Source organism: Atta colombica, unplaced genomic scaffold (genome assembly GCF_001594045.1).
Source record: "Atta colombica isolate Treedump-2 unplaced genomic scaffold, Acol1.0 scaffold69, whole genome shotgun sequence".
Classification (NCBI taxonomy): domain Eukaryota; kingdom Metazoa; phylum Arthropoda; class Insecta; order Hymenoptera; family Formicidae; genus Atta; species Atta colombica.
Window position 1 is genome coordinate 886,472 of NW_017259560.1, and position 13,435 is coordinate 899,906.

A 13,435-nucleotide genomic window follows, 5' to 3' on the forward strand; every position below is an offset into this window, starting at 1 on the left:
AAAGGTGATATAATTGAGGCATGCGTACGCACGAGGCATGCGTAATGATTGAAAATATTTTGTATTGAAAAAAGTATTTCAGATTCATTTTATACAAAAACGCATTTAATAAATGATTTTGTAAATCGAAACATTTGAAATTTATAGCGTTGTACGAATGTAATAAAAGACAAATTTTATTAGTTAACTACATTTACTCGTTTTTTTTTAAATTTTATAACTTTTATATTTATTAAAAACGCATTTATTTTATATAAAAACGCTTTTCAAATAATTGAGATAACATAAAATATCCGAAACGAAACAAGGCACATGTCCGACCCGTTCGAATGGTCTCACGGATTAGGTTAGGTGACATGCTCACTTGCAAATCCTAAATATAATACGTTCGTGTCACTGAACATTGGAGCACATAATTGCAATTGCTCCAACCGCCATTTTACTACCTCTGATCCAAGTGCTCTTTGGGTTAATTGGAGCATGCGAACAAATCTCTTAGGTTTGTTCGCGTCGCATGCTCTAACATGCTTTAAAATGCTCCTATCATTCTAATGCGCTTGTTGAAATGAATAGAAGCTATAGTAGGAGTACATTGAAGCATGCTGGAGCATACGATGTCAACAAATCTCTTCTGAGGTGAGGTAAATGATGCTCTAAAGCCGATTCTACATTTGCAAGCTGATCGCAAATTTGTTGACAACCAATCTGAAGTTTGCATTTTGAAATCAACGCTTCATATTGGTTATCGCAACAAACTTGCGATCGATTTGCAGCTAATGTAGAATCGGCTTTAGAGTATTCCCTAGGTGGGGAATTGGCGCAATGCGGAATTAACGGAATGCTTGTGATTGATCATGGTTTCATTTCGCCGATTTCATCATTTTCTGTTGCGCAAATTTATTTCTTTTGTGGATTCCAGCGATGCCTGTGTGTGTGTGTGTGTGTGTGTGTGTGTGTGTGTGTGTGTGTGTGTGTGTGTGTATCACTGAACTAGATATACACTGGAATGGGCATCGAGGAAAATTCGTGGCCATAATTGAGCCGCCATTTTAGTTGGGACAATATTTGAGCGAATCGGAAATGTTCGTGCGCGCGCGCTGCGATTGATATGTATTGATGTTTGGAAATGGTGTCACAATTTTCTATGCTTCATCTTGCTTCACAATGGAGATGCCCATTCCAGTGTATATATAATTCAGTAATGTATGTACACTCAGCGACTAAAAAGTTGTAACAGATTTTTTTTTATGTTTTTCAGAATGTAGCCTATTTACCGAGCGATTGGTTTTTACTTACGGATTCATAAGTAAGAACCAATCGTTCGATGAGCAGATTGCATTCCGAAACCCATTAAAAAAAGAGTGTTTCAACCTTTTAATTGGTGAGTACATATGTATACTTATAAAACCTACAAAATAATTGGATAACAGAGCAATAAGAGTCAAGCATGGTAATTCTTGTGCAAATCCAGCAAACGAGAATGGATTGAAATGAATCGAGATGGATTTCAGATTTTCAGAAATATTGATTCACGAATATTAAAATGAACGCTTTTCAATGCATTTTTATTCATTTATAAGAATTGCATGGGATATATCTCTATGCCTTTCAATCTAAAAATAATATTAGCTTTTTCTGTGCATTATAAATACTGTTCAATTCAAAATTTTGAATAGGAAATGCAGTTTTTCAATCCAATTGAATCGAATTGAATCCAATTAAATTTAAAAAAAAGTATTCGCTATTTAAAACACATTCGGATAGAAAAAAATTTCAATCCATTTTAATCCATTCTCGTTTGGTGGAAACCAATATGATTAACAAAACAACTTTATTAATTATTAATCTGTTTACATGTTTCGGCTCTCATTCTCAGAGACAATATAATGTTGTAAATACAAAAAATTTTTTTATAAACCAATTCATTTCAGTGCTCAGCAAACGAGAATGGATTAAAATGGATTGAAATTTTTTTTTTAAATGAATCCTTTTCAATTCTGAATGCATTTTTATTTATTTATAGGAATTACATAGAGCACATCTCTATGCCTTTCAATCTAAAAATATTTTGTGTGTGTGCATTATGAATGTTGCTCAATTCAAAATTGTGAATAGGAAATGCAATTTTTCAATCTAGAATCTAAAAATAATATCAACCATTTCTGTGCATCGTGAATATTGTTCAAAATTCTGAATAGAAAATATAGTTTTTTAATCCAGTTGAATAAAAAAAGTTTTTCTTTTAAAATGGATCATAAATGCTACTTAAATTATTTAAAATTAAGTAGGAAATTTTTAATTTAAAATGAGTAGGAAATTTTTTAATCTAACTAAGTTTAAAAAAGTTGTAAAATAATTGAGCTATTCTTTTGTTTTTCTCTTTGATTAGAAGTAAAATGAATGATCGATGTGAACACTCGCAAACTAAGTCGAACACAGCCCGAATATTACGCTGATCACGGCGCGCGACATCGTCCAAGTGAGATTAGATTATTCGACACTTACCCAATGTTGTCTCACAGTAATGTAAATTATTTATATTTTATTATATCTGTTAAATAATAAATGATATTTTTATTATATCTATATAATTTCATGCACTGATTTAGCTTGTAATCGAAGTAGAGAATAAATAATACATTTACCAATTGAAAAAGTGATGTAACGGATAACGTAAAAGATTCATAATCCAGGGATTCCAGATTCACATCCCACTAAGGTGCATTGTTTAATATCAATTTGAAGTAGTTAATTTCAGATATAATTATTATAAATATCTTAGAGTGTGTTCGGGCAGACACTATTCACGCTATTTAGTGCTATAAACTGTTCGCAGAGCTACAGATAGCGCTAACAAACATGAGCATGACGTGACACTAATGATAGTGTGTTACATCACAACTGTGCGCTATCAATGCTATTCTTTCCAAGGTAGTGTATTGATAGCATTAGCGTTTACAAATCCGTGAACGACCCTAGCGTAGCATGGATAGCGTTTAACATTCGTCAAAGTTAGATTAATATTTGAGAGGATTCTGTTCTCGAGTGGTATCAAACTTTTCTCTCTTAGAATTTCGTAGAGTAAACGTACATACGTAATGTGTGAATTTAAAATTTTATCATAATGAATGCAATTTCAATTTTAATTTCTACTGATGGCTTGCCACTAGGCTGGAATGAACGTAATTCTTGCTTATATATCATCTTTAACTTTTCAAAGTTTTTGCGAAGTTTAACTTGTGTATTTGATTTCATTATAAATGTGAAAGTCAGAGGTATCTTGTTACTAGCAATTTTTAATTCCTGTGTACGGAAAAAAGTTACTATTGCGGTATAGCGCGGTAGGGTATTCCGCTGTAGATGCTTAAGGTCCTTATTAAAGTTCTACATTAATTGCAAGCTGATTGCAAGTTTGTTGCAACAGCCAATATGAAGCTGATTTCAAATGCAAGCTTCAGATTGGCTGTCGCAACAAACTTGCGGTCAGCTTGCAGTAGAACCGACTTTAGATGTAGATATGCTTCTTCTTTTGAAATTGACAATAGAAGATTCTTTTTCTTATCTGATTTTTATCTTAATTTACTTAATATAACCTAATATAACTATAACTTAATATTAATTTTTTTATCTACAATAGTTTTCATTGTTCACTCCGACCTAGCGGCAAGTTATCATAGAGATGACAATTGATTACAATTGAGATTGCGTTTCTGTTATTCACTACGAGAAAATTAAAAATTTACGTTACAAATACTTTATAAAACCTTAAAAATTTTAATTATAGAGAAAAATTTGGTTGGTGAATTGAAGACAGAATCCCTTAACTTAACCTCGACGAATATATCTCTCTGGTTAAACGTTACCAATGCTACGCTAGAATCGTTCATGAAGTTTGCTAACACTATCGCACTATTGGCTTCAAGAACAACGTTGGTAGCATTTGCGTCCATAGCGCGAATAGTATCTCCCCGAACGCACCCATAGGAATAAAATTTGTAATCCTTAAATATAAATGTTTTTTTTTTTTTTTTCGAATATTAAAGTGTCAGCTCGGATCCAATTCATTTCAATCCATTTAATTCATTTTCATGGATTTAAAGTATGTATTAAAAAAATTTTAATCCATTTTAATCCATTCTTGTACTGGAAAGATAAATACGGAGGTCAATATGATCAGAACACGAATGTCGTATATATACATATTGGGAGTGCATTAATTTTAAAGGATTTTTTTTTGATAAAAATACGGCTTTATTGTGAAAAAATTACAAATTGATCATTCAAAATATTATCCATTGCTAGCCACTATTTTTTCCCGTTTTTCTAATAATAGATGCTTTCACATCGAAAGAACGACACATCTTTTGAGGCTGTCTATGAATCGACCAATTTTTTGGTATTTTCATAAGAATGGAAGCGTTGCTCAGACAGGCCATAATATGCAGGCTATAATAACAGGCATCGAAATAGGTCGGAAGGAGCAATATCTGGAGAATACGGCGGATGTGATAGGACATCCCAGTTAAGCACTTCAAATATTTCCTTGACTGATTTCGCAACATGTGGCCGAGCGTTGTCATGCTAGAAAATCATTTTGTCGTGTCTTTTCGTGTAATCCGTTTTTGCTTCAATGCTTGACTCAATTGCATGAATTATTGTTGGTAGTGTTCCTCAGTGATGATTTCGTTAGGTTGGAGCAACTCATAATACACTACACCCAGCTGATCCCACCAAATACAGAGCTTGGCGTCACGAATATTCGGCTTTGTCATCGAGGTTGATGGTTCGCTTGACCTGCACCATGATTTTTTGCGCTTTGGATTAGCATAGCGTATCCATTTTTCATCACCCGTCACGATAAGATGCAAAAAACTTTTTCTTCTGTGTCTTTGAAACAACAATTCACAGGTCATTTTGCGCCTTTCGATGTCCCTCGGTTTCAACTTGTACGGCACCTAATTTCCTTGCTTTTGACTCATTCCAATGACCTTCAAAAATCGATCAACATTTAATGATTTTGCAAGTTCTTCTTGCGTTTGATTCGAGTTTTGATTAAGTAAAGTTTTCACTTCCTCATCTTCAAATTTTTTCGGCTGGCCTGGACTTGTCTCCCATGTCAAAATCATCTTTTTTATAGTGTTGAAATAAATACTCATATGTTGAAATTGATGAAGTATAATCACCATAAGCTTCCGACAGCATTCACTTTCAGCAATACTTTTCTTCAAATGGAAGCAAAAAAGCAAAGCTTCTCGCAAATTGCGTTTTGTTGGCACAAAATTCGACATATTCAATACTCAAAAAAACAATTTATTGTTTACACTTGTTTACACAAGGCAAACTAATACATACTGAAAACTAAAGCTACATGATGATGCTTTGAACATGAAAATAGGAAATAATATGACCCGATGCGATAGTACTAGTTATATCTCTTGAAAAATCCTTTGTTAATTCTATGCATTTTCGTTAAGGATTGTATACGTCTGTTTCTTTAAGTCTAATTATTTTTTGTTATGTTAGTATTATAAGGAGATTTGAATTGAACGGTATAGATTCAGGCTCAGTTTTCTTTATTGATGCGTTTGAAATATGGCGTCCCGGACGTATGAAGTAGTATGAAGTATTTCTGGCGCTGTCTGTCGTTTTCTTTCGCCCGACGAAGGTTGTCTGTATTACAAGCAAGAAGAAGTAGCGTATTAAGAAAAGGCCTTTCTGAATAAAAAACCAGAAAAATCCAAAACAGGCAACATTATTTCAACCCATTAACTTGGGAAATATTTTATATCGAGCCTATGATATAATATTTTGGTTCTTCGAACCGGATACGCACAAAAAGGAAGGAACCAACTGAGGTGAGCAAGGCATAGCACGTCGACTTTTCGCCATCTTATTGAGGAGAAGGAAAAAGATAATCCTTTTGACGATCAAGACATATATAATTAACTAACTCCAAGCAAGGTACTCATTGAGCTTGCTAACAAGTTTTAGCAAGAAAGATCCATCTCAAGATAAAATCATTTCATTCATTTTTCAGCACATTTACAACATCGCCGTATTCTTCCATAACGCATACATCCATAAAGACATCCAGAATCCGCGTATGAGCTTGTTCATAATTTAATCTAACCTAACATTTGTACAACGACATTCATTAATGGCAGAGCAAATATTAATTAAGAAAAGAAGCCATGTCAAATGGCTTTAATTGAGATTGAGTGTCTCCAAATAATTTTGGACCATTGTTGATGTGTGCGATGATGCGTTGTCGTGGAGGAAAATCAGCTTGTCATGTCTTTTCCGATAATGCGGCTTTTTTTCACGCAGAGCACGGTGCAATTTGATCAGTTGTTGGTGGTAGCGGTGAGCATTAACATCAGGTTTTAACAGGTTCATAGTAGATGACATCCTTCTGATCCCACCAAACGCACAGCATCGTCTTCCGTCCGAAGCGATTTGATCTTAAGGAAGGTGTTGATGGTTGGGCGGGATCAACCCAAGATTTCTTGCGTTTAGGATTCTGAAAATAGATCCACTTTTCATCGTCACAATCCGATGCAGGAATGATTTTCTTTTTTGTCTGGCAAGCAGAATTTGGCATGTGTTTTGGCGTCGCTCCATCTGTCTATCGTTCAGTGCGGCACCCATTTTCCGATCTTTTGAACCTTCTCCATGACATGTAGCCGCATGTAGCTGCATGGCTGCTTGAGAAACACTTAATTGCTCGGCAAGCATTTTTTGCGATTGGGTATCGTCCAAAAGAGCCTGCAATTGACAGTCCTCAACCTTCCTGGGCCGATTTTCACGCTTCTTGTCACTCAGATCAAAATTTTGAACCGGCGAAACCAATCTCTGCACGTTGTTTCCGATGAAGCATTGTCGCCATAGGCCTCCACAAGCATTCGATGCGATTCGGCAGCCGATTTCTTCAAATTGAAACAGAAAAGCAAAGCTTCCTGCATATGCTTTTTTTTTTAGCAAAAAAACTAGACATGATTACGAAAGAAAAAATGTATGTTGTTGTATGAAATTGCTGATGATGTGCATTGATTAATGTTGACAGATGTCGAACACATAAAAAAAAGTGTGCCCACGATTGCTTTGTATGCTCACTAATGCCACCTATGAGCAAACAGCGGATTTAAGCTTATACATCTGGAGCTCGAGCACATGTACCTGCCAATTCGCGGAATACAGAGGTCGACTACAGAATGTAGTATGTATTATTGAATGTATTATTTGCCGCATCATGCTGTTTTCAAGCCAGACAGCGCAGATGCTTCCCGATTGTGAGTTGTTTTTGATACGTCCGCAAAAACCAACTCAGGATTATCTTTATCCAGTTGGTGGGACACAAGCCAGGATTTGTTCAATATCTGATGCGTCTTCGCCAGCACGTGTATGCAGTCTCTGTCAACATATTCAAAATGTAGATTAAATTAGATCCAAAACAATGCAGATTGCAACGCATATTATGGAGATTTAATCCAACGAGGAAATACAAACATTCGAGCTTCAAACAGTCATCTATGGAGAGACCTGTTCAGTGTTTTTGTTATTCGCTGTCTTCATCAAACAGTCGAAGATTTGCGGCATCAATTCCCGAGAGCTACCAAGGTTATCAAGCGCGACTTCTATGTGGACGATCTTCTGACAGGAGATAATGACATTAATGACCTTCAGAAAATAAGGGAAGAAATCATTGCGATTCTTAAATCAGCAAAATTCGAGCTCCACAAATGGAGATCAAATTGCGCATTCCTAGATGATGCTAGAAAAGAGAAGCCATTTTCGAGTTGCGCGGTGGCAAAACTTCTTGGCCAGTTGTGGAACACCCAACTCGATACCTTTTGCTACACCATCAGAGCAATCGTAAAGATCAACTAAAAGGTAGATCTTGCATTTCTCAAATTTTTGACTTACTCGATCTTCTAGGACTCGTCATCACGCAACCTAAAGTGATTCTACAGCAAATATGGCAAAACTAGCTTGGGATGAATCATTACTTCATACACCGCATGGTATGGAAAAATATCGTGTCTTAATCATTTGAAGATATCTCGGCGTATTCTATGCGACCTGGTGCGTATAGAATTACATGGATTCTGCGACACCTCTGAGCAAGTTTACGGCGCCTGTATTTATATTAGAAGTACAGACTCATCGCAGTGTGCTATGTCAGGATGATATATGCCAAGTCACGCGTGGCCCCTCTAAACTATATAATTGCCAAAGCTCGAACTCTGCAATCCTGCTGCTATCTCGGCTATATCGAGTAACTGAATCATTGAGTATAGATAGCATTTTTGGAGTGGCTCCACCATAAAATTGTTCTGGATCACTGAAAAACTAGATAGTCAACCTTTGTTGCCAATTGGCTAAAATTCAGGAGCTATCAGCAAATGGAGAATGGCACCACACTTCGCTCTGAACCCAATCGACCTCATCTCAAGAAGAATAAATAAAGCAATCTTTGGTGGAATGGATTCCTTCCATCCTGTATGACGGCTACGACGAAATCATAGATAACTCTCCTAAGTCGCTTCAAATAGAAAAAATGCCCGAGATTAAACGTTGAATCATTGTCTTATGTGTCGTTCCGGAAGAAAATCTACACATCATAAACAGATTTTCCTCTTTGACCAAACTAAAGCGGATTATTGCATATTGTTTTCCTGTGCAATTCAAGACACAGCGCCCAACAAGAAGAACTCAAATTCGCGAGACCGCTACAAGTTCAGGAGCTCGAACGCAGCATGCAAGCGCTTCTACTCATGGCCTAGAGGGATGAATTCAATGAAGAAATACACTAGCTAACCCAAAAGCGTGAAATATCATCTAAAAGTACAATACTTTCTCTTTTACCCTTTATCAATAATTTGCCAGCGAATTATTGAGATTCGGAGGACGACTACAAGAAACCGCACTGAACTATCATCAGAAACATCCCATAATTCTACTAAGGAAACACCATCTCACTAGTTTAATCATAATGCAAGAACACTTAAAATATATATATGCAGGACCTCAAGCCTTATTGTCTATAATTCGTGCAAAATATTGGCCTTTGTCGGGATGAAGCGTTGTAAGAGGTGTCCTGCGCAAGTGTATCGTTTGTTGTCGATCTCGCGCCGCGTCCGCCGGGCCATTAATGGGAAATTTGCCGGCCTCCCGTATGCTATCTCTATCTCCGCTTTTCAAAAGCGATGTTGACTATGCGGGACCATTCAGTATAAAGATTACTCGTAACAAGATGGGAAAAACTTACTTGCATTTTTGTATATTTCGTCACGAGGGCGGTGCATTTAGAGATTGTATCCAATCTAAGTACTTTGGCTTTTCTAAACGCGTTAAAGAGATAGACGTTCATAGATAGAAGTGGCAAATGTTTTTCAATTTATTTCGATAACGGAACAAATTTTGTGGGAACCAATAACGCATTGAGAGAAATGTATTATATCAAATGTATCAATCATTAATGTAAACAGTACAAAAATACATGATTATTTGGCGGAACAAATGATCGTGGCATTTTTTTCCTCATTTTATATGGAAGTTTATACGAGTTTATTCGTCGTTAAATCCTGCAAAAATCATTTGACAAATAATAAAGTTGGCTCAATCTTATTCACTTTTAAAGAATTGACTACCATAATGATTCAAATAGAAGCTATATTAAACTCGAGACCGCTCCGATATCTGCGCAATCTAGTGCTCTCCGAGCTTTGACTGGGCCATTTCCTGATCGGGCGTCCCACTTGTTTCGATCATCGAGGCTATCACAGACGTCAATGTAAACCGTCTTAATTGCTCAACTCTTAGAACGCATGAGGCAAACATTTTGGAAGCGATGATCAGCTGAATACTTAACTCAATTTCAGGAACGAAACAAGAAAAGGATCCGCTTCTCAATAGAAGTTGGTTGTCTTGCGGGAGGCCAATATCCCGCCGATAAATTGGTGTCTGGGAAGAGTAGTAGTCGTGCACCCCGGTAGAGATGGACTGATCAGAATTGTGGATGTAAAAGCACAAATATATGTCAAAGGTCCATAAGCAAACTTTCCATTTTACCCGTCTAGACATGATTCTCTTTAAAGGCGAGGCTTTAAGATCGACCGTATTATTAAGTACTATGTGTTGTCGAGGACAACGCGTTAAGGATGCGTCCGTTTCTTTAAGTTTAATTATTTTTTGTTATTTAGTATCATAAGGAGATTTGAATTGAGCGGTATAAAATCAGTCTTAATTTTCTTTACCGATGCGTTTGGAATATGGCGTCCCGGACGTTAGTATGAAGTATGTTATTTCTGTCCATCATTTTCTTTCGACGAAGGTTGTCTGTCTGTATTACAAGCAAGAAGAAGCAGCGTGTATTAAGAAAAGATTTCTCTAAATAAAAAATCAGCAAAATAAAAAATAAATAACGTTATTTCAACCCATTAACTTGGGAAATATTTTATATCGAGCACATGATATAACATTTTAAATATAATGTCTTAAGCTGTTATAATAATACAGTCCTCGGATTAAGATTGACTTAAGACAGTATGAATCGACTTAAGGAGAAGAGGTAATGAAAGAGAAATGTGAGAGAGAAAGAGGATTAAAAATAGCCTTCTGGAATGTGGCGGGAGTGGAAAATAAAGACAGAGAATTTTGGAAAACATTAGAGGATTGGGAGGTGTTGGTCTTGATGGAAACATGGATAAAGGAGAAAAATTGAGGGAAATTGCTGAAAGGATACAGGTGAAAGGTGAAGGGAACAAGAAGGAAGAAGAAAAAAAGAAGAGTGATGGGAGGAACGATAGAGAGTTAAAAAAGAATTAGCAGGGCAAGAAGACAGAGAGAATATGGAAGAGAAGAGGAGTAGAAGGAAGAATTAAGTATGAAAAGGGGAAATTAAGAATAGCAGGGATATATGTAAATGGGAATATGGAAAAAAAACAAGAGCTAGATAGATAGATGTAAGGGAGAGAAGAATAAGAATAAGTAATTAGGGGGCATTTTAATATGAAGACAAGAGAGGAAGGAGGAAGGGTTAGATTAGAAGAGGGAGATGAGGAAGGATTAGAGAGGAGGTCGATGGGACAAAGAACGTGAATAAACGCGACAAGAAAGTGAATAAAGAAGGAAAGAGGATAGAGTATATTAAGGAGAGGGGATAGTCGATAATAAATGGAGGGATGATGAGAAGGGAAATTGTATGTATACTAGGAATAGAGGGGAATCGGTGATAAACTATGTGCTAGTAAATGAGGAGATAAAGGAGGAAGTAGTGAATCTGGAGACAGGAGAGCTGGATCTGATCACTCGGATCACCACCCAGTGAGAGACAGAGAAGGGAATAATAGAGAAAAAAAGGGAGAGAGAAAGAAGGATGAATAGAGGGATATGAGACGAGAAAGAAAGAGAATTATTTAAAACGGAATTAGGAAAAATAAAAATGGTAGAGGCAAAAGTACAAGAAAAATGGAAAGAATTTGGAACAACGATAAAAGAGACTTTGGAAAAGGTAGAGAAAGATAAAGGGGGAGGGAGAGGAAGAAGGAAAGGATGGTGGAACGAGGAATGTGGAAAAAAAAGGAAGAATAGGAGGGAGTTAAGGGCATGGAGGAAAGAGTTGAAAGAGAGAGACAGGAACATAAGAGGGAGAAGAGAGCATATAAAGAGTTATGTGAGAGAAAAAGACAACAGGAAAATGAAAAATGGGAAAGAGAAGCAGAGAAAACAAGAACAAAAGGATAGGTGGAGAATAATTAGCAGCGAAAGGAAAAGGTGGAAGGAATTGAATAAGAATATAGAATTAGAAGAGTGGGAGGGATTCTTTTGTAAACAACTAGGCGAAGTAGAAAATAAAATAATAAAAGAGAGAATAGAGAAGGATTTGGAGAGGGAAGAAATAAACAAGATAATAAGGAGGCTAAGCAATAGGAGTAGATGAAGTGCCAAGTACAGTGTAGAGATATGGATGGGGAGAGATGGCCAGAACCTTCTGGAATGTGGCGAGAGTGGGAAATAAAGACAGAGAATTTTGAAAAACATTAAAGAGTTGGGAAGTGTTGGTTTGGATGGAAATATGGATGGAAGAGAAAAATTGAGGGAAAGTTAAAGAGAAGTTGCCAAAAGGATAGAAGATGCAGGGAGAAAGAACAAGAAAGGAAGAGCAATGAAGGAATGATAATGGGAGATAAAAAGGAATTAGCAGAGCAAGGAGAGAAAGAGGAAATGAAAGAGGAGTGGATAATAAAAGGAAGAATTATAGAATAAGTATTGAAAGGTGAAATTAAGGGTAGAAGAGATATACATGAATAAGAATATGAAAAGGAAAACTAGAGCTGTTAGGAAGATGGAAGGGAAAAAAGAGAGAAGGCTGATACAGTATATTAAAAAGAAAGCAAATGATTAATAGTAAATGGAGGTATTAGAGATGATGAGAATTAGACATACACTGGAAGAGGGGAATCTATTACAGACTACGCGCTAGTGAACGAGGAGATAAGAAGGAAGTGATGAATTTGGAGGTAGGAGAGCAGATAGACTTGAATCACCAATAGAGTACGTTTGAAAAACGGAGAAGGGGGTAAGAAGAAGAAGACGAATAAAGGAATATGGGACGAGGAAGGAAGAGAGCTATTTAGAACAGAATTGGGAAGAGTGGAAATGATAGAAGGAAAAATGCAGGAAATATGGGGAGAATTTGGAACAAGAGTGAGAGAAAATGGAAAAAATAGAGAAAGATAGCGGGGAGAGAGGGGAAGAAGGAAAGGGTGGTGGGATGAGGAAGAAAAAAAGAGAGGTTAGAAGGAAGCATAGAGGAAAGAGTTGAAAGAGAGAGGGACATGAGTACAGGAGGAAGAAGAGGGAATATAGAAAATTATGTGAGAGAAAAAGACAAGAGGAAAATGAAAGATGAGAGAAGAAAGCAGAGGAAGCAAAAATGGAGGTGCAGAGAATGATCAATAGAGAAAGGAAAAAGTAGAAGGAATTTAATAAGGATATAGAAATAGAAGAGTGGGAGGAATTTTTTGTAAACAATTAGGAGTAGAAAACAAAGTAATAAGAAGGGGAGAGGGGGATTTGGGAGGGGAGAAAATAAACAGGATAAAAAGGAGATAGTAAAACTGAAGCAGATAGTAAAACAATGGGAGTGGATAGAGTACTTAATGAAGTGTGGAGAAAGAATAGAGGAATGGGCGTAAGGATTATGCAACAAAGTATGGAAGGGGAAGGGATGGCCGGAGGAGAGAGGGTGTAGTCGTGCCAATTAAAAAGAAAAAAATAGGAGGAGATTGTGAAGGATTATAGGGGGGACAATAATACATCGTTGTACAAGATATGTACGACGGCATTAGCGGAAAGATTAAGAGAGGAAGTGGAAGGGAAGGGACTGATTCAACCGAATCAAATGGGGTTCAGAAAGGGGATAACAATATAT

At 36.5% G+C, this 13,435-nt stretch overlaps 1 protein-coding gene across 1 annotated transcript; it reads left to right on the forward strand.

Annotated features, from left to right (window-relative positions):
• The first annotated feature begins 11,443 nt into the window (after positions 1 to 11,443).
• LOC108692292 (protein PXR1-like) lies at positions 11,444 to 11,941 on the forward strand. The gene has a single exon (XM_018200481.1). The coding sequence runs from the start codon at positions 11,444 to 11,446 to the stop codon at positions 11,939 to 11,941; it is 498 nt and encodes a 165-aa protein (XP_018055970.1).
• The last annotated feature ends 1,494 nt before the right edge of the window (positions 11,942 to 13,435 follow it).